Source organism: Leuresthes tenuis, unplaced genomic scaffold (assembly GCF_036924035.1).
Source record: "Leuresthes tenuis unplaced genomic scaffold, fLeuTen1.0.hap1 SCAF_21, whole genome shotgun sequence".
In the NCBI taxonomy this organism is placed as follows: Eukaryota; Metazoa; Chordata; class Actinopteri; order Atheriniformes; family Atherinopsidae; genus Leuresthes; species Leuresthes tenuis.
In genome coordinates this window covers 10038248-10064264 of record NW_027325375.1, presented here as the reverse complement: position 1 = coordinate 10064264, position 26017 = coordinate 10038248, and the positions used below count along the sequence as shown (strand labels likewise).

General features: G+C 39.7%; 1 protein-coding gene across 1 annotated transcript; it reads left to right on the top strand.

The window, feature by feature from the left end:
* Nucleotides 1-2627: 2627 nt before the first annotated feature.
* rad51d (RAD51 paralog D) lies at nt 2628-25451 on the top strand. Its single transcript, XM_072375451.1, has 10 exons — nt 2628-3024; nt 3128-3189; nt 11712-11830; nt 21426-21507; nt 21703-21837; nt 21916-22011; nt 22097-22187; nt 23919-23989; nt 24350-24517; nt 25315-25451. Exons 1-10 carry the CDS (start codon nt 2943-2945, stop codon nt 25408-25410), a joined length of 1002 nt encoding a protein of 333 aa, XP_072231552.1. The 5' UTR covers nt 2628-2942; the 3' UTR covers nt 25411-25451.
* The last annotated feature ends 566 nt before the right edge of the window (nt 25452-26017 follow it).

Below are 26017 nucleotides of genomic sequence, written 5' to 3'. Positions count from 1 at the left end.
AATGGGTGGATCTTTGGTGAATGCGCTGTCTGAGATGGGTGTTTGCAAAATCAAGCAGTGAATAAGTGAGGATGACTTTGACAAAATTGCTTCCATTTGTCATAAATGGATCTGTAGAATTATCTACATAATTTTCTACCAAGCCCACGTGCCGACAAATCGCAGGAATATCTGCTTTTTAAGCAGTGTCTCTACATCAAGAGTTGAACCCATTTGAAGTTTTTTTTTCTTTCAAACTGCACAATGCATTATTAAGTTATGCTCACTAGAGATGGTGAAGGTAGAGCAGAAGAGCTGCTGCTGCCTCTTCACTTTTCTCAATAAGTTATCGACCTGAAGCATCTGTTTCTTTTTTCTTTTTGACTGTACTTAAAATTGTCTGACTTTGACTGCCTTGCCATGATTATCTTGTCAACCTCTGTGAGGAGATGTACGTTAGAAAGTTTAGACTTCCATCATAAATAGCAACCCTTTGCTGTCAGATTTCCAGCACTGAGTGGGTGACTGACAAACAATTAAAACACTGCAGTCATACCAGGAAAAAGGGTGCCGTTGTACAGTCGGCTTATCATCAACCTGCTGATATGGATCGTGTTATGATTAGAGCATTGTGTTTTTTTATTTTTATATTAATCTGCTGACTCGGGAACAGTGTTTTTCAAGTGATTTTGGATATTTTTGTGTGTTTCATCTCAGTGGTATAAATGATGTAGTTTCAGCTCATTTCAACTGAAGACCTCCTACATGAGTCTTCTCTTGGTGCACTGTTTTCATTCCACAGGCCAAAAACATGCATAGTAACTGGTGATTCTTATCTAGCCATAGATATTCTGTGTCAGCTCTGTGATTGACTGGGGGTAATCTGGAGTGTTGCTCCCCTTCTCTCATTCAACAGCTGGGATATTCTCCAACATCCAACAGGATACAGTCGATACATGGGGTGGATAGATAGACTTTTCCAAAATTACTAATGAAGGGAACAGTGGTTACTGTTGTGTGTGTTGTAGTTGTCGGCGTTGTGATGACAGCACATCTGCATGACCAATCTAAATCAAAACTGCTGTCAAAAACCCTTGAAAGTATCTGTAACTTGCATATATTAACATATTACCACTCAAGGTAATTGTCCTCAAAGAAGAAAGAAAAAAAAAGCAGAAAAACAACAGTAGAAACAAAACTTGGGGCCACGATAAGCATCACTTGGCACATTTTTTACTACTTAGCACATTAAATTAACCAAAAATCTTTACAATGGTTCATGTTAATGGTGATAGCAGTTTGTCCGTTGCCATATTTTATTCCTATTTGGAATATATGAGCAAGAAAAGGTTAATGGAAAAAGTTACAATAAGAGAATAAAATTTTTTAAAAAGCACAAAATGTATATGCTCCCCTAAACTAATCCCATCTTTTGTCTTCCCAGACCAAACAAGTGGACAAATCCACAAATAGGACTGTATTTGTCATCTGCTCAAACAAATAGAGCCTATTAGTTCTCACTTTAATGGGACATTGTTCCTAATTTGATACCATTTAAATATACATTCACACTTTAAACTCACATTTCACAGCAGGCGCAGGAGGTTTTCATTGCTGGAAAGAAAAATTTACTTTTGGATTTGTCAAAGGGCCGTCGCCTATATGGGTTGGCAGTTAAAAACACTGAGATTGACTTGAAGTCATGGAAAATACATGATAAGTCATGGTAAATACTTTTCTCTTTTTGGGATTCATGCAAAATACATTTGGGTGAAAAAAAGGAAAAAAATAGAAAAAGAAATAAAGGAACAACCTGAACTCTTATTATCTTCAGTCAGGGTTTCGGTCACCTTTTTTCACCATGAAAAATGTCTCTCCTGATATGTCTGATCTCTAAAATGACAACGTCTCCTTTCATTAAATGCAGACACTCCAAAAGGGTTTAAGTATGAAAATTATGTGAATCACGTGCCATAACCTTTGCTGTCACTCAGTTTCAAACCTGTCATTGGGCAAGAGGCAGGGTACACCCTGGACAGGTCGCCATCCATCACAGGGCCAACACAGATACAATTAAGACAAATAACCTTGTACACTCACTCCTTTGGTCAATTCAGAATCACTGATTAACATAACATGCATGTTTTTGGAATGTAGGAGGAAGTTCCTGAGGAGAACCCACAACAATCTTCTCACTGTTAGGTGACACAGTGTGAACCGCTACACCACGGTGCAGCCCTAAAATAATGACAGGAATTGTCATTATTAATATTGTTCTTATTATCATTTTCATAATCATCATTATCATCATTAGAATTTATTACTGGTTGTAAATTGGTGTTTTTATATTTTATGTGTATGCCGTTATAACATAAAATCAAATGTATGTGAATGATTATACTGGTTCCCTCAGTCATTTTCCATAAATAGCTACAAAAACCCACAATGGAAAAATCGATGAAAATTCAAAACGTTTATTTAAAAGACGCATTTGTGGAGTATATAATATATTGAGCTGAAGACAATTCCTCAATAAACGTATTATTTTCATAAATAAACAGCCTACAAACACTTCTAAGTGTAGTATACTACATTACCCCAAAGGCATTGCGGTCAAAGTTGCTGCTACGGAAAGTAATAGGTTTTTTGCCTTGTCCTTTTTGGCACCAATCAGCGTGTGCTTCTTTACAATAGTGATGGAAGTCGAATCTAAGTACATAAAGTTGTGTAAAGGCGTTCATTTCTCTTACTAAGATCGTTTAACGGACAAACTCAACAAAGAGACTTAAGATATCATTAATAACGTCTTCAACGATCACACAAGCAGAAAAGTTTGCTAAAGTTAGCCGCAAAGCTAAAAACAACTGTAGCTAGTGGCATCTGTAAATGCGGCGGGGGACCTTTTAAGTGGACGCGGTGTCTTATATTTTAACGATTTAATAAGAAGTTAGCTATGCTAGATCATGGTAGTCCTACGAGAGGGAATGTGTCCTGGACTGGATAAAGATTTACTGCGCGGTCTGCGTGCTGCTGATATCAGAACAGGTCGGTGTGTGTGATTTTGTGTTTCACAGGTTTAAGAATCATTCATCACTATTAAAAACAAATAAGAGAAACAATAACATCATGATTTCTTCGTTTTTAACAGTGGAAGACCTGGTGTCATCGGACCTTGAGGAACTTGCTCAGAAATGCTCCGTGTCCTATAAGGTACTGAGAGGAATCCATCTTATTCAGCCAGCGAGATAAACGTCAATAATTAGGATGCATATGACTGTTGACAGTATGACAATCAACAACGCCTTCATAACTTCCTGTGTCGTTATTATAATGAAATTCCTCAAATGAATAAATCTTCCAACAGTGGTCATTATGAACATCCATGGTAAACCAACCAAAACTGCGGAACTCTGCAGGTTCAAATGAAGGTTGAACAACACATTTTTATCATATGCTTTTAATTCATTGCACTGGCACCTGTGTGTAGAATGTCAAAGTTTAAAAGTTAAAAGTTTAAATGTGTTCAACTATAGCCTTATGGCTACGTAACTGTTATTGAGTAGATCCCTCTCATGCTGCCACAACAGCTCTGACCAGTCGGGGTGTGGGCAAAAAGCATTTGAGGGTCCAGAATGTTAGCAATATGTCCTTTTGTTCCTGTGGCTCTGGAGTGGGGTGTTTGTGTATCTTTGTGCCTCACAAAGGTGTAAATGGACTGTACTTGTATAGCGCTTTTCTAGTCTAGCTGACCACTAAAAGCGCTTCTAACACTACATGTTCACCCATTCACACACACTCATACAGCAACGTCTTAAGTCTATAAATAAGGATGGATACATCGGTAGGCAACATGGGGTTCAGTGTCTTGCCCAAGGACGCTTCAATATTTAGCCCGGGGAAGCCGGAGTCAAACCACCGACCTTCTGATTAATGGCCGACTGCTCTTCCTCCTGAGCTACAGCCGCCGTTGACACCTATCAGTTCGATAGACATAAATTCATACACTACTAGCCCATAATTTGGCATCCCACTGCGTGATGTTCAGTGTCTGTAAGAAATTTTACATTTAGATTGGTAGTTTGGAGGTTGCTGATGTAGGAGTATGCTGTTGGCATAAATAGGGGTTGAATGATGTGAAAAAATACTGTACTGGTAGAAAAAACCCACCCCTTATTTATTTATGTTTCAATTGAAGTTTTTACTTAAAGTAACCTTAAGCAGTAGTTCGCCAGACTTTCTGAAAGTCTTTCAAAGTTTTTCTTTAGAGATCGGCTGCTTTTTCACAAATTTTCTGTCCTTTCCATATATCCGACCATGTTCGGAGGATTTCTTTTGTTAAACAGTCGTCTTTGAATCATTTAAGCATAAAAACAAACACCAACAGAGAAGTTATCAAAAAAGTGTTTTTGCAGCCTATCAGATGATATAAACACCAAAGATAACACAATTTGACAGACGAAAAATAGTATTTTTGCACCAACAAGGTGATTCCCAAGAACCTATGAGCTGAAAATCTATCAAGTGTAAAAGTCAAGTCTAAAAAACTATCTACAGCAGATGAACATTACCTGAAAGTGATGTCCTTAAGAAAGAGGGAAAAAATCCAGCAAAGACCTGACACAGGATCTGAGAGATGCATCTGGACCTTCAGTTGATCCATCTACTGCTGGCCCAAGCCTCATCAGAAATGGTCTCCATGAAAGGGTGGCGTGAAAGCCATTCTTAAGGAAGGGAAACTGGGTGAAAAGGCTGAGGTAGGGCTGGGCGATATGGGATTTTTTATATCAGTCGATATCGATATATCAGGTCCATAACTTTTAGCATCCACTTGAACCCCTTATTTTCCACTGTGCTTATTGGTCGCAAGTCTTTTGCATTACAATAAGCTACTGCATTTGTAATATCAATGTGTCTCTTAGATTTTTTGTCATTTTTTTGTCATTGGTTCAACGGCGCAACTCTCGTTGTCATTGGCTATTTGTATTGTTTGTCAAAAGATGGACGAATGTAATCTATCGAAAAGTATATCGACCATGTTTCATATCTCTATTGAGGCAAATTTATTCCTCGATAGTTATCGTTTTATGGCCCAGCCCTAGGCTGAGGTATACCAAATGACACAAGAAGTGAACTGAAAATCAGTAGCAACAGGTCTTATGGAAGGATGAATCCTCCCCAGAGCCCACACCGCAACATTATTGAAGCAGTGTGGGATCATCTTGACAGGGAACTGAACAAAAGGCAGCCAACATCCAAAGAAGAGCTTTGGGATGTCCTTCAAAAAGCCAGAAGAAACTGTTAATTTAATAAACTCTGTTTTTGCCTTAAATATGGCATTTTTAGCAATGTTTTTACATGTTTTAATAAATCGCAGTAGAAGCAGAAGAGGGATCAAGTCATTAGCACAGTATAATAAGCTGCAAGTGTGAAATAAACTAACACTAACCATGTGAATAGGACAACATTGCATTTGAACAAGATCAGAAATCAAAATTCAATTAGATAAGAGTTTAAAATAGAAATTAAAAATACTTTATGTATCCTGACGGAGAATTATATTGTTGCAGTAAAAAATGTTTTTAAAACATTCATTATAAGCTGTCGTGATGGGGAGTTATTGCTGCTGGCAGAAAGGACCCCCCGTATCTCTCTGTGTTACAGCAGAGCTGAAGAAGCCTCATACTGAACTGTTACTTCCTTCAGCTGTCAGTGTTGTGCATGTTGTACCTTATCAGTGTATGACAGACAGCATGAGCATCTGTAGAATAAAGTTCAGAATGTAGTACATGTTGTTTCTAAACCACATGAAAAGGAGAGCTTAGTGGTTTGGAGGAGGTGATTTGTTGGAGTTTCAGCTAACTGGCTGAAAGGCAGTAATACCATTAATATTCAAAAACAAAAATGAAAAAATATACCTTCTGATCCAGCTCTCCACCTAATGCACCAAGTTGGGAGATTCAGCTGGAGGCAATGCTTTATTTGTGTCCCATCTGCCCTGTGCAATTTTTGTTGAGAAAACTTAGGCAAAGAAAAATTAAATTTTTATAGTTAAGTGTTCAGTGCCAATAAATGGCTCTTTTTGCTATTAAGGTGCTCGTCCATTACTAAGCTTTTATTAGGCTTTTGCTATAATAGTGGCATAAAATGAGCACGAAAAGACACTTAAATAGTTAATCGCAATTATCTGTTTAACAATTGAGCATCAAAGTAAATGTTTATAATCCTAAAGGCCCTCATTATAATTTTCAGCTGCATGACATTTTTTTAATGGACCTGTTAAGAAATAGAAATAGTCCTTCAGATATGGTAGTAGAACTGCAAAACCCCTTCTTCGTTCTCCTACAAAGTCCTTCCTCAACAGTTTGAACTTACAAAGATATGTCAGCGCTCTTGCTTTCAAGCGCTGTGCGAAAAGGAAAAGAGAACTTGGAAGAAATTCTGCTTCACTGAGAGTTGACCTTGTGGGCAGATAACAAGACACTATTTTTTTTTGTAATACAAATAGTTATTTTCTACCAAACTTTTAAAAGATAAAAGAGTGCAAATGACCATGGAGGAGACCTAGAGAGGCCTAATAGATTAAAGTGAAGAATTGTGTGGATGGACAGGGCGGTGAAGTCAACCCAGACCAGATGAGTGTGTGTGTGTTTAAATCATCAAACACCCTTGTTGCTCTGTGTCTGCACATGCAGTCTTAGAGAAATCAAACTCAGAAATGAAACAAGAAAGCGTAAGTAACTGAAGGGTTAGTACAACCTATTGTTACACATTTTCTTGTCATGCTGTCTATGTTTCTTTTTCTCTTTTTAGACGCCTCATCAGCTTGCTTGTTTTGGCTGTGAGAATATCACCTTCACCAAAGGGTTAAACGTGTCGAGTAAATCTTTCATTTTAGTAAGAATTTGTACCTGGTTCCAATAAACAACAATCAAAGAAATTTTATTTTAGAAAAAGATAGAGAAACTGTCTCTGAAAGCAGCCTTTTGGTGTCTGAACTGACATATTCTGTACCGTGAACGTTGAGCATCCAAGAGAAGCAACAGTGTCCAAAATACATTGGGAATGGATGAGGACATCAAAGATTTTCCCCCACAGGATCACTGTGTTTTTCAAACATTATTTTTTTCTATCACTGCCTGCAGCAGGTTCAGGTTCATCCCAGTGGCTGTGCCAGAATTTCTAGCCAGTAAACTCAGCCTGCAGGCATCTCAGGAGCTGATAACCAGCATTCCTGTGGTCCATCAAACCATTGTTTTTCCCACAAATGACAACATCCCACACACTTTTATCTAGCAGCAGCCTCCTACAGTTTAATATAGTTGAAACTATTGAAAGCAAAGTTTTTATTTAAAAGCATGCCTATCTTGTTAAACAACGCCCCCAACTGAGGTACCAGCCTTGCCACCAACTGACACCCAACAGATTGACCTTATTACCCTAAATAGATATCGGCTGTTGGACATGAGTTCAAACAAGAAATCATCTCTGTCCAGAAGGACAGCCTAATCACAATGTAAGTCTACTCAACAGTGAGTGCACTCTCTAGCATCCCACATTAGCTGGGTTAGTGAACATTGCTTTCATGGAGTGTTTTGACACAGTGTTTTATGATCCAGTGGGATGCAGTCTGTGTTGTCAGATAAGCTTGAAAATGCACTCAAACAAGCTAAATCCAAGTTCCTTTCACAGCCACAAGCACATTTATTTTAAATAGAAATCCAAGGGTCCAGTAGGATGATGACGTGCAGAGCTAGTGTGTGACCAGTACCTGATGCTGTTAATTTAGAGAGAACGGTTGCATAGCTGACATAAGATGTCCATATTTGTAAAAGTGCTTGGTGTTGCTTTTGAATCTGATATAAAAACAAGTTGTTGACAACAGTAAATGAGACTAAAAAGATGGCTAAACTTGAATTCAGCTTAACTTGAATTCACATTTGGAACTAAAATGTTCAAATGTCGTAGATTATGGAAATGGATCTGAACTCAAAACGCATGTGTTATCTAGGCAAATTTCTGATAAAGCTGCCTTAACTGCAGAGAAGTCTGCTCTCATTTCCTGTTTGTCAGCCTTGTGACATAATCCGCATGTGACGATTATGACAAAAAAGCAAACAATCGACCAACTAATTGATTGGTATCCACGGGAGAGTAATAATGATGATCTACTCTAACTTTCTCACCAGAATAGAGAATAGGTGCCGTCACATCACAGGAACCTCTTCGTTGTTCTTATATCTGTTGGAAGTACTCTTCCCTGTTCAAGTTTACAGACTACCGGAAAGGGAGCCTATCTCGGCTCATCGAACTTCTGTTATAGGGTCCTATGAGCTTCTATTTTTGAGTAGGAACTTTCCCAGCATCAGGAAAACCATCTGAGATGCAAGTGTAAAGGTTATTTGTCCAGATGATGTTACTGTACCATGATTATTGACGCATAAAAACACGATACTACAACCAGCTATTCCTGCCGAAAAGTCTGACCACTGGTGGTAGAACATCACCCATGAAAGCTGCATTGGACTGGCAGCGAAGCCCTGGTTTAATTGAGCTTCTGAGCATCAAAGGAATTCTGACGCGAGTTTGACATTACTTTGGAGTTCTCATCTGTGGTGGGAATGCAAACAGAGAAAAAGCCCATCAAAGTATGGGGAGATCCCCAGGCCCCATAGCCCTTAGAGGGTGCGTAAAACTAAGGTGAATTTGATGTCATGCTTTGTGGGATTGTAGTAATTTGATTAAGCTGCACACCATATTGTAAGGATACTGCTTGCTCTGAGTCGGCCTTTTGTACGCATGGACCCTGCATCTTTCAGGATCATGTTTTCATGCACACGCTGGGGGACTAAACTCTGAAATCATGTCTTAGCCCATCTCTTCTAGAAATAACAAAATGTTTAATGTAACTGCCCGTTGCAAGTAAATGAAGTTTTTATAACAAGATTAAATTTTATAGCAAGTCTTTACTATCACTCACTGCCAATGACTCAGTATAATGAACTCATATCTGAATGATGTTGGAAGTTTTATTATTAGTTTGATAATCAGGCCAAGAAGGGTGGCTGACTCAGGGAATGAGATTTCAGCACAGAACTGACATCTTAGACCAAAGTACTGCCAAGCTGTTCATTAGCTTCTAGGCATTCGTAACTTTTAAGTATGTGCACCCACTCAGACCAGATAGTTTACAGTGCAGTAGGGTATTAGGTAGTGTCTCAATCAGCAAACTGGCCCTGCAAGGGGATATTTGATGTTTAGCTTGTTTATTTGCACCACAGTTCAGTTTTTACAAGTAAGGACCCTTTTCTGTCTCCTTTCCTGTCCCTATCCCATCATCTTCTCTTTCGGATGTGACCGTTTTGCCCCACATTTTTAGTCAAACAAAACTAAAGGTACTCGTATATCAACAGAGGCAGGCACAGGTAACATAATGGTGCATCCACTCCAGTGTGCAACATGGCATGACGTCCCCTCGCATTCCCCCATTTGAATATATTGGGCAATTCTTTTTCCTCTTTGGAAATGTAAGCTAAGCTTTACACTGCATACAACACCTCTGACAAATAGTGTAATTCCCGTTAGCTACTCTAACTTACGAAATACTGCAGCTTTATTTGATATAAAGTTCCAGCTGGCTAAACAACCCTATCAATAGATACATGAATAATGAATTAGACTTGAATATTTTTATTTTTTTATTTCGCAGTTTTTAAATTGCATGTAAAAATAGAAATAAGATATCTTTCAAAGCTGATTGATAAGCTGGTGGTAAAGCCTGTCTTCACCATGCGGGATCTTGCCTTCAGTGTGGGCTGAAGCGTTACGGATTTCTCGGCCTAATTAATGAGGAAGCATGAAGTGTGTGATTTATTTATTTATTTATTTATGTCCAGCTTTTAATTCATTTGCTACAGTGCGTTTCTAATGCAGTTTTAAGTAGTAATGGGGACACGAGGCTGTGTAAGACTCTCCAACTGATAGGGTGCAAACGAGATTTGTCTCTTTGGCAAAATTTCCAGCATGAAGCAATGAACAGAGTCCTTATGCAGAAATACAGCTGCACACTCCATATGGTCTACTAACAAGTGCTGTGTACTGATGGAAGGTGGGGTGGACCTTAATCTCTGCCAAGATCAATGTTGACAAAGTGATGACTATGGATCTGCAACATTTTACTGCATCCGTTATAATTAGCCCAAACAAAGCCTCATTGTCATTGATGCCTGTTACTGTGATTCAACTTAAGGGGCAACTACTGTGACTGTGCTTATGTAAGGCAGTTATTACATGCTGCATCAAGGTCATTTATAGGTGCCGCTGGGATGAAATTTAAAGAATTCCTGTATTGTAGCAAACCTTTGATTGACTGCTCGTCTTATCTCACACAAAACTATAAAGGACTTCCTTCATTTTGGACATTTCAAACAGCTCTGAGATTTGATGTTGAACAAAAAACACGATGTGCCCATTACAGCTTTTTAAATGAGCTGTTTTTCCTGTCTTGTAACATCACATTAATATTAGATATTGATGTAAAAAACCTGAAAGTATTCAGCCAAAAATGATTTCCATCTTATTTATTCTTGTTTTCTGGCATCACCCATTCTGAATGTGCTTCACCTCTTCACTTGTCTGCTGCTTTGATGAGATTGATGCACCAAAACCTGTTCTTGGGTTAAGTAATTAAATATCATGCTTCATTTGCCAATTGTGTACTCTCAAACGTCTCACAAAGTGCCATCCACAACCACCGATTCCTCCACTTTCTTCTGCATTAATGCCCTCCCAACTGCAGTCTTCTTCTGTTTCCCTTTTGTGGCAAAATCGTATGTGGTGGAAAGTAGTGCAAATATGGTCAATTTCCTGCTAAAAGAACTTACAGTACTGTGGAAAATTGTTGAGAAACCCTCATTTCTATGGATTTTACTGCTAAGCAGCCAGACTTTCTTGTAATCTTTTAAAGTTGTCTTGAGCAACAGTTCTTCAGGCTTTCTGAAGGTCTTTCACAGATTTTCTTTTTCTGTACATTGGCTGCTTTTTCACTCAGTGTATTTTATTTAGTTATCTGTACCACTGACCAATGAATCATTTAAGTGTGAAAAAGGCACACAAGTCAAGGGAACAAGTTTTCTGTCAACAGATAAAAAACAACGTATAAAAAAAAAGATTAAATTGTATCTTAAGAGACTTTGTTTCGAGCATCCTGTCACAAAGACACAGTTTTTTTCAGTTGCATCTATGAAAACAAACAGACTTGACAGACATAAAACAGTATTTTTGCAGCAACAAGGTGATTCCCAAAGAGCTATTAGCTGAAAACATGGCATATCTCAGCATGGTGTGCAGTGTGTCCTTAAAGCATTTGAGGAAACTGGACAATTGGAGGACAAAAAGAAGAAGTGGCAGGCCTAAAAAAAACTATATACAGGAGATGAACAGTATCTGAAAGTGATGTCCTTAAGAAAGAGGAAAACATCCAGAAAAGACCTGACACAGGACCTGAGAGATTGAAAATTGAACTAATGAGAAGTTTGGGCTTTATTTGAAAGATTCTTCTGCACACATCATAGCAACTCCAGTTTTACATTTTGCCTTTGGATTATCATAATAGCTCAGTAGCACAGAAAAGCTACTTAGTCCAACAACACTGGCTTAGATCCATGAATACACGTGTTCCAGCTGATCTGTGCTGAAGGTGTATGAACCCTGTGCGCTCTATCTCTGTATTTCAGGCCCTGTTTGCTATCCGCCGAGTGCTCCTGGCTCAACATACAGCATTTCCCGTGTCAGGTGCTGATCTGTATGAGGAACTATTGAGCTCCACAGCCATCCTCTCCACTGGAAACCCCAGGTAAAGGCAATTCTGTGCACACAGCAGAGCATGCTGCTTTGTCTTTCAGAGACTGGGGGATTTAACACTGGGCTCAGTACCACAAGAGCTTAAAAGAAGGTTTGTCTCCCATATCAAATAGCCCTAAGAGCTCGCTCCCAAGGTGTGTGACAGTCCCACTGGCATTTTCATCAATCCCTGTTTCATCAGATTAAAGCCTTTGGTTGGTTTCATAAAGGTAACAGTGTTTTGCCTGGTCGGCAAGTCAAAGGACATTTTGGTTTATGAACTTGAATTTTTTTACAAGCTCTGCCAAATTAATTTGAGCTGGTCTGTTGGAGATAGTGGATGGTTTCATAAAGTTTGGAATTATTGCTTCTCAGCTTTACAGGTTATGGATTGCCTGAGAAATGTGTCTGAGAATCACTCTGTCATCACTTGCCATCATTTCCCTGCATCTCCACAGTGGGGGGGGCTGCTAGATAAATACTTTAATAATGATGCCTATTAAATAAATATTCTGAAATTAATGATTTGGCAATAGAAACCCTATAATAAAGAAATTAATTACATAGATGCATTAATACAGTTCAAGAACAGTTTAAATGTATTCCTGCTTTAATGTAACGATTAACATAAATTTGAAAATAATACTTTATTAATCCCAAAGGGAAATTCTAAAGTTGCAGTACATTTCATTGTATTTTATTTTTTTAAAGTAATTATGTGTCAGTAGTAGTCATAAGTACTTAATTAACTGAATTATTCATCATAAGCTGTCACTGCATACAGCTATTGCTGTAGGGAGGAATGACCCGCTGTGCTGTTCTTTTTTGCAGTCAAGCTAAAGAAGCCTCTGACTGAACACATTCTATTGTTTCATGTCGGTGTTGCGTACAGGGTATGCATTGTTGTCCATTATGTTGGTGAACTTGTGCAGCATTCATTACCCAAAGTCCACAATCATCCCCATATTTACATTTAAGATGAGGTGATTTTTCTCTTACCTTGTCACAATGTTGTTGATCAGTTCCCTTTACTCAGCCTCTTCTTTCAGAGTACAGTCCCCTGTGCTACTCCTGTGCTGCTGACTACCTTCTCGTGTTCTCTTTGTAAGGTAGTCAGTGATCCAGGTGGTTGTGGAGGCATCTACCTGTATTTTCTAAAGCTTCTCACATAACAATGCAGGCTGAACTATATTAAAGGCAGTGGAGAAATTAAAGAGCGAGATTGTTACCGTGCTGCCTGCTTTGTCCAGATGAGATTCAAGTAGTTGATTCCATCTTCAGTACCAACCCCAGGATGATAAGCAATCTGTAGTGAAAGGTGTTCACTTCCCTACTGAGATGAGCCAGTAACAGTCTCCATTACTGTTATGATGTGGAATATTAGGGCAGCTGGTCTCTAGTCAGTGAGGGCAGATGGATGAGATTTTATAGATACTTGAACAAGGCACTGTCTTCCATGGCACTGCAACTTTCTCCTGACTAAGGCTAATGTTGGAGAGGTGCTGTAAAATCCTACATAGCTGCTCTGCACAGGCCTTCGGGACACTGGGGCTGACACTATCTCGGCCCTCAGCCTAGTTTTGGTTCAGTCTCTCGTGCTGCTTCTTCGTCTGAAGAAGCAGCAGGGGGGGACAGAGGAGACCTCAGTGTGTCCTAATGTGTTGGAAGATGCTGATGAGCCTACATTAAGATCCATAAATGAAGTGACATCATGGAGGTGTGACAGGGAAGCTGTGGGTACAGGTAGGGTGAGAAGTGTGTAGCTGGAGAGAGGTGAGGAGCATGTTGACTGTTTATCTGATCTGAACTTATTGACAAAAATGTTCAACTCTATGGCTCTTTTCAGGCTTTCATCAGTTCACCCTTCACTTTAAAGCCTGCAATCTTTTTCATCCCTGGCCACTCATCTTGTTGTTGAGCTTTTTTTTTCTGTGCACCCTCTTGCTCTCTCTTATCTTATTTTTTAGCTGCTTTATACAGTCCTCAATAACTCCCTTCTTTTCCTTCCTGAAGAATTTCATCTTCAGCAGCTTTTTCAGGTCACTGGTGATCCACAGTTGTTATCTGGGAAGCACCTTACTGCCACTATGGGAATGATACTCTCGACACAGAAGTGAATGTAGTTTGTCAAACACTCAGTCATGGCACTGATGTCATTTCCATGAGAGGCTGACAGAGGCTATTCCAGTCTATGCAAAACATTACCGCAGATCGTTTCCAGCTTGTTTAGACCATTTCTTCAAAGTCTGTATGGTTACAGGTTGCTGCTGAATAAGGATGCAACGATTAGTCGACGTTGTCGACAAAAATCGATAACATAATTAGTCGCCAACTATTTAATTGTTAGTTACGTAATCGCTGTCGATTTGAACATCATTTTTCGTACGGAGTGAGTCATCTCACTTCCTAGCTATCTCTGCTTAGAGATGCTTGCGCGTGAGCGGGAGATGAGCTGTGTCAACATAGTGAAATGGTTGTGGAAGAATTATCGTCCTGTCGTCCAAAAGTATCCGGGGTCTGGGAGCATTTAACCCTCGACACCCAGAAAAAAAAAAAGATTACCGGCAAGTTTTGTAAAGTCCACCTCACGTATCACGGGAGCACGTCTGTCATGCATGAACATTTGAAGAAGAAACAGGTTGGAGCTCTGGTAAGATATTTAGCTTGTTAGCGTAGCCTACTAGCTATAAATAAGCAGAGTTGTCTTGGATTTTAACATTAAAGTGCAACATTAAAATAGTTGTATAATTCAATTTCAGTCCAAAGTTACAACCAGGCTGTATTCTTTATTTATTATTATTTGACTGTTGATGCATTACCGTTAGTACTCTTCTTAGCATTTTTAGTTCATGTTAATGTTAATGTTAAAAGACAAGATAAAATATGGCTTCAATGTATGCTTTTTCAGTTGTGGATTGTTTTAATTAGTAATTAACTGATTGATTAGTCGATTAATCGTTGGGAGTATAGTTGGAGAAGAGAAGCAGATTGTGGTCCTAGTTGAAATGCCCAAAAAATGTCACAAATGTGGTGGAATGCTGTGTTTGGAACCTAGTAACAACTGAGCTGATGATGTCACAGACAGCTTCGGCGGCAGCCCAGGGTAAGATTTTCACCACTACCAGAATCACATGGATAAGCTCTCAGTAGATCTTCTTGAAGTTAACTCGCAGTTCCCTGGGTTTGATCTTCTCCTTCACAGTTACACATCTGTTCTTAACAATCACAGCAATACCTCCGCCTTTACATTTGCCGCTGCCTCTGATGTCTCTGTTGGCAGTAACATCTGAAGGCAGGGTGGAGACGCATTGGAGCCCAGTAAATGTGTCTGCAGCCACGTTTCAGTGGAACACATAATACTGTATTCTTAATATTCTTGCTGTTTCTGCGGGGGTGCTCCAAGCATTTCAATTTTATTTGCTATCAATCTCACAAGCTCCGTAACAGTGGAAGGAAGACTTGGTTTAAACCTCCTCCACCTATTTCTCCATCTTGCTTCTGCCTGACCTCCATGGCATTTCCTCTTCAACTCAACTTGGGGTCTTTTTTCTGGATGAGCATTACTTGGCGTGTGGAAAACGCAGTCAGCTGCTCCCATTTGGAGACGACTTTCCCGTTGCCATCATAACAGATGTATTAGAGGTATCAGGAGAATCCAGTCAAGCAGCACAGCTTCTAAACCAGTACCAAAAAAAAAAATCACTCAGAAATGATCTCTCTCACTCGAGAGAATATTCTACTGGAAAATCTAAAACAACAAATACAAAAGTCATACAATACGAGCCACTGTGACTTGCTGCCACGATGATTGCAGGGCATTCTAGAATTGAAGGCTACACCTCTGTGCTTAGTCCTGTTTTTTATTACAGCAGATCAGGAGGGTGTTTCACAAGTGGTCTGTGTGCTGCATTCCTGCAGTGACGACACCTTTTGGCAGCTACAACTGACTTCTTTGCTTGTTGTTCCATTTGGCTCATATACGCAGCCTAAAGTGGCTTCTGATATATCAGCTGCATTAACTCTGCACCCAGCTTGACCACTTTCTGCCAGAAAAAAACAAACAGAGCTGACAGCGCCGTTAAAACATTCGAGCAGCACATCACAAAATCAAAATTTAATGACTTGGAAGAGACCAGCATGACACTACAGTATAATACAACAGACACAGCATCACATAAAATGTTTGCACGGAGATGGAAGCTGGCATTATTTGATTGAGCTGTCTATATGCAGTCACTGCACAAAGCACAGAGGCTAATGTCCCTCAGCCAGCATGCAGACATGTCTGGACAAATTTGTGTGACCGTCCAACATGCCATAATTTATAAGATGGGACCTTTTCTCCAGTCAAATGTACTATTTCAGCATAATTAATTACCACAGGTGTTTTCTCTCTCTCTCTCTCTCCATGGCTCTTTTTAAGTGGTTTTCATTAATTAGTTGGAGCTTTGGATTAGTGATATGAAACTAAAGCACACACGCGAGTGAGGCCACTGTGCTTTGTGCATGTCTTGGGTGCTCCCTGTTGGTGAAAAGCTGAACTGATGAGTGCTCCTCTGTGATGTCTACAGTGTCACACTTTGCACGGCGAGTTTGCCTGGTGTTCGCGATCCGAAGAGGCAGGAGAATTAAAGTTGGATGTACTTGTCAAAACCGCAAGCACAGACTTTTGAATGTCTTCAGAAAAAAATATAAGTAATCAGATTTTTGTATGATCAATATTTCAATGAAATGTCTTTCAAAAGAGAACAGAATAAAGCTTTCACGTGGTGAAATGAAAACCCTGAATACATATATTTGGACCTGTTATTAATATTTAACAATGTCAAACTCTCTAGCCATCTTGCCTTTCCATTGCTATTAGTTCAAGTGCTTTTAAGTTTGAAATAGTTAATTTTTCAGTGCAGCTTTCAGCTGTCTGTAGAGGGTTTTCAGAGGGATTTGGGTCATGGCTTGTCGCTGGACAGTTCAAATCTTTCTTTATCAAAAGCAGTTTTCTGAGAGTAATTGCTTTTAAAAGGCATTGATAATATTCCAAAGTCATCATTTCATTGTGACATTCCCCACAGCCCCACAGCATGCTGGAACCTCTCCCATGTTTTACAGTAGATTGAGTGTTTTTGTCCTTATGGGCATAACAAAGCCCATAAAGACTAGATAATATTCAGCATTGAATTAAAAATATCCACTTAAATCCCTTTATTAGAAATAACTAATATTTTTTACCCTTACATATATATATATATATATATATATATATATATATATATATGAAATGTAAGCCCGTTTAAGGCTTCCCTAATCAAAGACTAAGCTGAAGCCTATCGGGTCCAAGTGTTCTGAGCTCAATCATAAGTGCAGCCCGTGGGAGATTTATTTTATTTTTTTTTAAATCTGTGACTTCTCAAGGGCAATCACTTTCATCTCTCAGAGTCCTTACATGAACACAACGTGAAGTTTCATCAACAGCGCAGCCACTCAGCCCTGTTGTCAGTGGAGGCAGGGACAATGCAAAGAAGTCCATCCCCAGCAATTCTTGTCTTGACAATCACACGGTGCGCCGGAGGTGGGAACCACAGGCTCAACCTTCACACCGGGGGACCTTGGCTATGCAAATTTAAGTGCACGTCTGTCACATCTATCATTACAAGTACGATTATGAGGACTCCACAAACTGCACAGATCACTGGTCTCAGCTTCAATAGCAAATCAAAACACTGTAAAGGAGCAGGTGGATAAACTATTCTAACAAACGGCTCTTGTTGAAATCAAAATGTGAGTCTCAGGAAGTAGAGCTGCATTCATTCACAAGAGTTAAAAAAAAAGAAATACAGATATCACTAGAAATTTGATTCTCTGACATCAGTATTTAATTTTCCAATTTAAAAGAAGGGGAAAAAAATAGTGTAAAACCTGTGGAACACTGTTGTTTTTACTGCTCTTTGGTCTCGGGACACATTTTCGTCAGCATTCTGTAAATATTTAGGTTTTAGTGCCATATTCAGCCAGTGGACACAAAAGCAGCACAACAGACAGGATTTTTGATCATCTGCAAAGCTGAGTATCCTAAATTTTTGTATTAGTAATAGTTTGACTGTTGGTTTTCATTCATTCTTATCGGTGCTGTTCCTGTCAGGTAATTATCAGCAAAATTACAAAGAACTGACTCGCTGAGCTTTGTGAAACATGGCCGAGAGTTGGATCATAGACCAAGGATTCATTGATTCAACTTTTTCCTGAATCTAAAAATGTTGTCAGTCTTAAGTCTTACAACGTATCTGATGAGTCCGTTCCACACTACTAAAAATGTTGAAGCAGTCATTTGCACAAACAAAATGACGACGATACACACACACATACAGCACATCTGGCAGCAGCTGAGTGGAATTCTCACATCAGCAGTTTGGAGGCTAAGTATTACAAAAAGATTGATTTTTAATGATTATGCCCATACAGTATGTGGGCCATAAGCCTCCACCACCGCTTCACTGTTAACTCATAAGAGAGAATGTTTTTGGCACTCTACTGCAAAACATGGAAGCAAAAAAGGTGAAATTCAGAGCCATAAAAAACCTTTTTTATTACAACTGGAAACAAAACAGCCCAACAAAGCAACTGAATTCTGTCACGATTGGGAAAACTTCAGTTAGTCTCTGTTGACTGGTGTGTGAGGTTTCTGTTAGATGTAGTACATGCCTTCCATTCAGAAGTGGCATCAAAGCAGCCGTATTTATGAACAATGATTAAATGTTTCCTATAAAGCGGCGCCTTGGGAGTTGTGTTTAGCTGCAGCTGTGCTTTTGACCTCTTCTTTTAGAATGCTTTTGTTTTTCTTTCTGAAGGAGTTGTTCATCTTTTGTGATGATGACTGAACGGGATGAGTCATGCAGCATTGTCTGTGCAGAATGTTCGTACCTCAGACACCCTGAGCACCCCATCGCTCCTCTCAGCTCAGTTGTGGATGCAAAACCATAGATAACCAAAGCGAGCCCAGATGAAAAGGCTGAAAACAATGGTTGAAACATTTCAAGATCTTGCAAATTGACTACTTAACAATCCTCATCATTTCAAGCAACAGAAAAGCTGTTAGGAAAAGGTATTGTGAAGATTTGATTTATTATTCCTCTTAACTGTAACAGGGTAACAAATCTAGTTGGCATCATCAATTAAAACACAAGATACAAAATTTAATTGACCAGTTTCACTACAGAGTTCACTCTAATGTAGAAGTATTTGGATTCTTCAAACCATAGCTCAACACCTACATAAAAAGGGATATCGTTATGGTCAAATCTTTCTGTTGGGGCTTTATACAGTGTGCACATGGAGCTGGAGCATGCAACACTTCGATTTAACACTTAGCACCAGCCTAAACATTGTTGCTGACAAAGCTGCGGAGATCTACCAGAATATCCTAATCATGAAGGCTCGACCACAACTGACTGGACCCCGATGATAAATGATCCAATGTGAGCAGTCTGAGTGTCTCATTCATCAACTCACTGGCCAGTTCAGCTTCTCCTTTAGCTCTGCTGTGTCTCACTCCCAATCCCAATGTTTTTATGTGGCCAGAGTCAGTGAGAGAAGCCACTTTCAGTGTTTGAAGACACAAGAGCTGAAAGGTTCTGTGGAGTCATCTTGGGTGGAAGACTCCTGTAGTAGGACCATCGGTATAATTCAGCTTGAAACTTTGTATCAAGACAGGAAGCAAGTTTGCTCACACTGCTTGCTTTTTTTTTTTCCCATTTGCGAAACAGCTTAATGTATTAAGCCCTTAAAACACCTGGAAAATGAAGCCTCTAGACAGAAAGACATTCAGTTTTCATCATTCTTGTTTGTGGAATGTTGCTCGGTTGGGCTCTTCTGTCATTATTAATTTGAGTTTGCAACACTTTAATCCTCCCAACAGTTGGTGAGCGGATTTTTTTTTTATCAATGATGTATAATGCAACAGTGTGATTTTCCTTGTGAGACAAACAAAGTGTGATTCAATAAGGACTGCGGATGAAAATGTTGCCTTTTTGCCACAATTATTTGACTAAATGAATTGCACTTTACAAAAAAAGCATTCAAAGAACTTCTGTCCATGCAAACATGTCAAAACGTGTATCTCCAGCCAAAGGTTTGGACGGCTGGGGAAGCTGGGCTTACTTGGCAGAACACTGAAATCGTATTGGATTGTTGTGAAACTTTCAACTGTGGCTTCTTTTTAACCATATCTACGCGATCGCATTAGTCCAGCCTGTGTTCACTGGGCACAGTTGGAAATGAATGGCTCTCTGGTGATTTACAGCTTGTGGTGTGAGCATATACAATGAGAAAACGTACAATGGGTCTGGGGACATCGGGTTTAAAGGACCCTGGGTGTGCGAAGGTGGAGCTCAGGCTGGATTTACCTTGTGCAGCAACAAAGAAGCCGGAGCCAGACTGACAACGTGAATCTTAAACAGTCCTTTTGTCACCCGCTCTATCCCTCTGAATAAAGATGGTGAGAGTATCATTTCTGAGGGATTCTGAGGCAATTGTATTTGCTACATGTGCTTTTAGTTGGCAAAACAGTGTTTTAGTAGTTGGCCGCAGGGTATACTCATGAAAAATAAATGGCTGAAGCTAAAAGTTCGAAAATTCAGTGCTTCTGATCAGCCCATGCAAGCTGCTATTAGACACCCTGTTGCCTGCCTCATGGGACCATGAATATGTGCACAGAAGTTTTTTTGTGAGACATAAAATTGCTGTTGAGATATTTCCAGTGAGGACTTGGCAGGATTTGTGAATCAGCGATGAGCCCATTTCCAAACCTATTATTCTGGTAAATGTGCTGCATATCATTACAATCAGTAGAAATTATTTTGAGAACAAGGCATTTAGCTCCAAATGCCTCTTCCACTGGGCTCTAATAGAGGCGCAGAGCTGTTTTTTTTCTCATTTAGCTGTGCCAACAGATTCCTCCAACAAAAGTTGGATTTGATTTGATTTTTTAAACGGTGGTAAAGCAGTTCACTGGCAAAATAAACAAGAGTCTGCCACAGAAATCCATCCACCGTCCCTCTGTTGTTTCACTACTGCATGACGCTTTCTAAAACTACTACTAAAAAACGGTAATTAATTGTAAGATGCATATCAGATACAATACAAAGAAGAACAAACACATACACAAGCACATTCTGCCTCTAACACTAACCCAAAACATACGACACTGAGCACCTGGCTGAACAGAGAATGCTGCAGACCGAGCTGAGGATCAAGAGCCACCAGACTGACTAACTGACTGCACCTAAATGATAACGATCAGATGTCCCCAGCCATTCTGTGTGTATGCCCCCACACAAACAGGGAGACCTACACAAATATACTCGGGTAGCAAAAAATAATAAGTAAAAAACAAGTATATTTGATGAATTTGGTTTGAAAGGAATAGGCAGCGGTTAAGCTGGATAAGATGCCAACAAACAGCAGCTGAAATCAAGAATTGGCCAGACATCTTAGAAAAACTCAGTGTGCATGATTACCTGACGTGCTTTGTTGGCTCTGTGGTTACACTTGAAGCTAAATGGTTTATTATACTGGATGGCAGTTGTGAGTAATGAATTGTTCCTTGTTTCTTGCAGCTTAGATAAACTGCTGGATTCAGGTTTGTATACTGGAGAGATAACAGAGCTGTCAGGAGGCCCAGGAAGTGGCAAATCTCAGGTGAACATTTCGTACCTTTCCTCTCGATCACTGATCATTTCAGCCTCATAAATTCAGTCCTTTTTTAATCCCTTTTTCTCTCACATAATATGAAATTCACTCGGGCTGAAATACTCCCTCCCAGATATGTTTGAGCAGCTCAAACTATCTGTGCTACGTTTTAACTATTCCCTGTGTGCTTTTCATCTCTTCGAGGTGTGTTTTGGTGTAGCGGTGAATATTTCGTACCACCTGAAACAGAGTGTGATCTATATCGACACAACGGGAGGGATGACTGCCAGCCGCTTGCTGCAAATGCTACAAGCTGAAACAAGTAATACAGAGGAGCAGGTGAGGCGACAGACATTTTGTTTTAAACAAATGTATCGCATATAGAGGATGCTGTCACAAGAAACTTTTACTCTCCAGACAGAGGCTCTTCAGAGGATTCATATCTTCCGCTTGTTTGACGTCTACGCTTTGCTTGACTGTCTGTACCATCTTTGCAGTAGCGGCCTTCAGCAGGTTAGTTTGCAATTTATTTTACATAAAATTCACCACCTGCACCTTTGGGACCCCAGAAATCTAATTTGGTCACATTTTGTGTTAGGTGTCTGTTGGCGGTGGCTCTGTCAAGGCGGTGATCGTGGACTCTGTGTCAGCTGTTATCTCTCCTCTCCTGGGAGGCAAACAAAATGAAGGTGATATCACTTTCTGCTAGTCCATCATACTTAATCATGCCTGAAACTGTGTTTATACCTGCAGCTATGGATCTGTTGACTAAATAGAAGAGGAAAGTTCCAATACAGTGTGAGAACCAAACCTAACGGTTACTTTAAGACCACCACAATTAAAGTAGGAGCTCAAATTACCGGGTCTATTTAATGAAGACATGGAGCTACTTAAACTGGAGTCTCACCTCTTGAGACTCAAAATAATTGAAGTTTTTAATCCAACTGAACTTTATTCAACTTTATTGCTACCAGCTGGTTCATAGTAGGCCCCCAAAGCATGATCTAATTAAACATCCAGTCAGTACCACAGGATTCAAAGAGGGGATCTGAAATGAACCTTGCAATGAAAAAGCATTACAAGTCACTAAACCATCAGACAAATCCATCATAATTAAAGCTGCAAATGTACAAAAGGCTGTCACTGGCCCGTGCCGAGTGAAGTGCAAATAATTCATTCATGAAGGAATCCAAACTTGACCAGCTGCAGCTTGAGTTTTGACAGGTTTGTTTTCAGAATGATGCGGCTTGTTTGAAATGAAGCATTGCCTTTTTCCACACCTGAACAGGATCTGTCCAAAAGAAAACCCTTAAAAGCACAGCAGCTATAGAAAATGGATGGCTGGATTTGCTGGTTTCCCATCTGCATGTTGTAGTGTCCTGGGGCATGATACTGAACCCCACTCGGTGCCACTCACTTGGAAATTGTGATTTATGATAAAAGCTGCTGCTAAATGAGTACATTTGGTCCAATGTAATGGGACGTCTGTTCGGTGACCTGCACGGAGCGCTTCATTAATTTGAGTGGTTGAAGTTTTATTATCGTGGTGATGGATGGACGCTTCAAACAGTCACCATTTAGGTTTTCCAGTATTGACAGAGGAATCCCAGATGATAATATGTATAAAAAACATCTGGCATGTCAAATTGGCCATGCGTGTCCATACCATCATGCTGCCTCCATGTGTTCAGCAGATGATTTGAATCATGGGCCATCCCAGCTCTTCAGTCTGGTACAAGGTTGATCTTAGTTTAAGGGGTTTACTTTGTCTCGGAAAGGATCCTGCTGTGATAAACCATTGTTATCTTCAATGCAAATCCGGTTCTTTGTAGCCCACCCGCGAGCACATGTATGTGTGTGTTAGTTTTGTTTGGTTTTTTTTTGCTTGCGTTGTCAGAATCTTACAAGCAGTAGATTTGGCCATTCCTGATGTTCCTGATATCTCTCTGATAGATGTTTTTGCTAAGTTAAAGTTGTAATTACTAAAACGTCCATCCAACTTGAATTTAAATTGGGAGGTTTTACTTTAATCTCACATTCAGTACTTCACTGCAGCAGGAATAAATTAGTTTCCCATGTTTAACTTTTGTTTGTGTACCAATATTTGCTCATTATCTATTAACGAAGTCCCTCGCAGGTGAAGATCTTGTTTCGGTTCTTGCGACTTTGCGAAGACTTTGGTTTGACCAGCTGATGTAGTGACAAGTTAATACAGTAAACCTGCGGTGATGGAAAGTGGATGTTTGCCTCAAAGAGGTGAATGGAGTAGTAAAAAGCTCAATGAATCGACCACAACACTTTTTTTTAGAATCTTTGTAGCTTGAGCTGCTGCAGTTAAAGTTCTCTGGAAAATGTCATTGAAAGACACTGAATGTATTCTGTTCGTGTACCAACCCCTCCACAACTTCCTGCGCCTCCAGGCATGTCCTTGATGATACAAGTGGCAGGAGTTCTTAAGGCGATGGCAAAGGACTTCAGTGTTGCAGCCCTGGTAAGGATGGCGAAGTCCTTGATGTTCACTGCTCTGAATTCTAAATGTGTTTCCACTGTCAATCTAACTTCCCTCAATCTCCTCATCTTCTGTTCTGTTATGACAATCAAACATTTTTCTGGTACATAAACAAAGCAGTAACACCAACGATAGCTCGCCTTCACCTAAAATCTTTACATTATATGAAGTTGTCTGATTTAATACTCTGTCTAATGTTGTCCCAGTTCATTAAATATGCAACACTCTGGTTGTATCCTGTATTTAATTCTTTTCTTTCATGTACTGCTTGTGTTATCTATGACGAGCTACAGTAAACCGTGAAACATAGGGAGGAAAAAACAATGGTCTCTGGGCCCATAGGTAACAAACCATGTAACGAGAAGCAGTAGCGGGGACGTGCAGCCAGCCCTTGGTGTATCATGGAGCCACATTCCCAGAACCAGAATCCTGCTGGAGCGAGTCGAGAGGGCCGTGCCTGTCAGCTGCTCCACTCTGCGCTCTGCTACGCTGATCAAGTCTTCTCGACAGGTACTACAAGCAGCCTTGACTTGCCATCCGTGTTGATCCTGTCTTGTGTTTTTTGTTGTTGTCAAAACATCTTGTTAAAATGGAGACCTTGAAGTTGTTTGCCCCACGGGTCTGGTTTGATGAAGACACTCCTGATTTCTATCTAAAAACATCTCCTGGCAAGATTTCTGAGAAAAATACACCAGCCCCATCATTCTAATTCATAAAGACAGGCTGTAAATAATGACTCATGCTGCTCATTTCAGTGCAGAACACCCAGGCTGTTTATCCAGTCGAAGAACTTTTACTTGTCTACTGATTTGTGTAAAATGAAACCCCCTCGAAGAAGCAGTTGGGTTAAGATGTGTTTGGTCTTTGTAACTCTTGAGAGATGCCATTTTCAACCAGTGGTCTCTGGCTGCTGTTACTCATTGATTACTGCTCATGAAAGCTGGATTCACATTTTAACGATGCTCCACAACAGTTTTTGTTTTCCCAACCCTTTGTATATCTACTAAAGGATCTACACACAGCTACTGTGAACAACTTTGATACTAATGAAGTCTATAGCAGAAAACCAGATGATTTGTTGTGGTTATTCATGATAACAAGAAGAGAAGTGGCGACTGTTTTACGCTCTGAGTCATACTTTGCTCTGCAAAACTGTACACATTGTATTTTGGAGTTTTAAAAGAGATCCTTTAGATAAAACAAAGAAGCACTCATTTCAGAATGAACTGAGCCCAAATGAATTTTAAATTGCTCCAGAGTTGTTTAACTATATCTGAATCAACACTGTCGTTTGCTCTGCTTCTTAGCCGTGTCACATCAAAGAAGAATTTGATTTGCAGTGGTGGAGTCGCACTGAGGAAGGGTCCTCGGGAAAGAGGAAACTAGATGAGATGGATTCCTGATGAGAGCAATATAATCCAGCGTTAGATCGAAGGTAGGTGCGTGGTTATTTATTCTTTTTTTTTTTTTACAAGTAAATGTATGTGCATGTCTCAAGCTGAGATTGACTTCAGTTATTAGCTTCAAATGTGACCAGTTTAGAGACAGCCAGTGTGGTGCTCTGCTAATGATGTGTATCATTGGCCTGAGAGTGATGGACGTCATAGTAAATTATTTCACATTTACATCTGTCAGGTAAAGCAGCTCATAGTGTTCCACAGTTTGAAAGGCTACTCTGAACTTTTATCCGCTGAAATGTAGGAGGGCCATTTCATCATACTGTATAAAGTGTTGGGATCCAGAAGTAAAGATAAATGAATTGGCTTTTGGATAAAGGAAGCCCTTAGAGTAGTTCAGGTGTTTGAGTAGCTCAATCCTGCACATATCCAGGTATCCCTGCACAAGACAGTGAACCTGTAGTATCTCCCAAAGGCAAGGTTAAAAGGTGCCATTGGGTGCAGATCATTTAAAAAACAAACAAACAAAAAAAATCCTCTTGTTTGATGGTGGTTGAAAATATAGTTTTCTCTAAAAAAAACACACACATAACAGGAAAAAAACAGTTGTTGT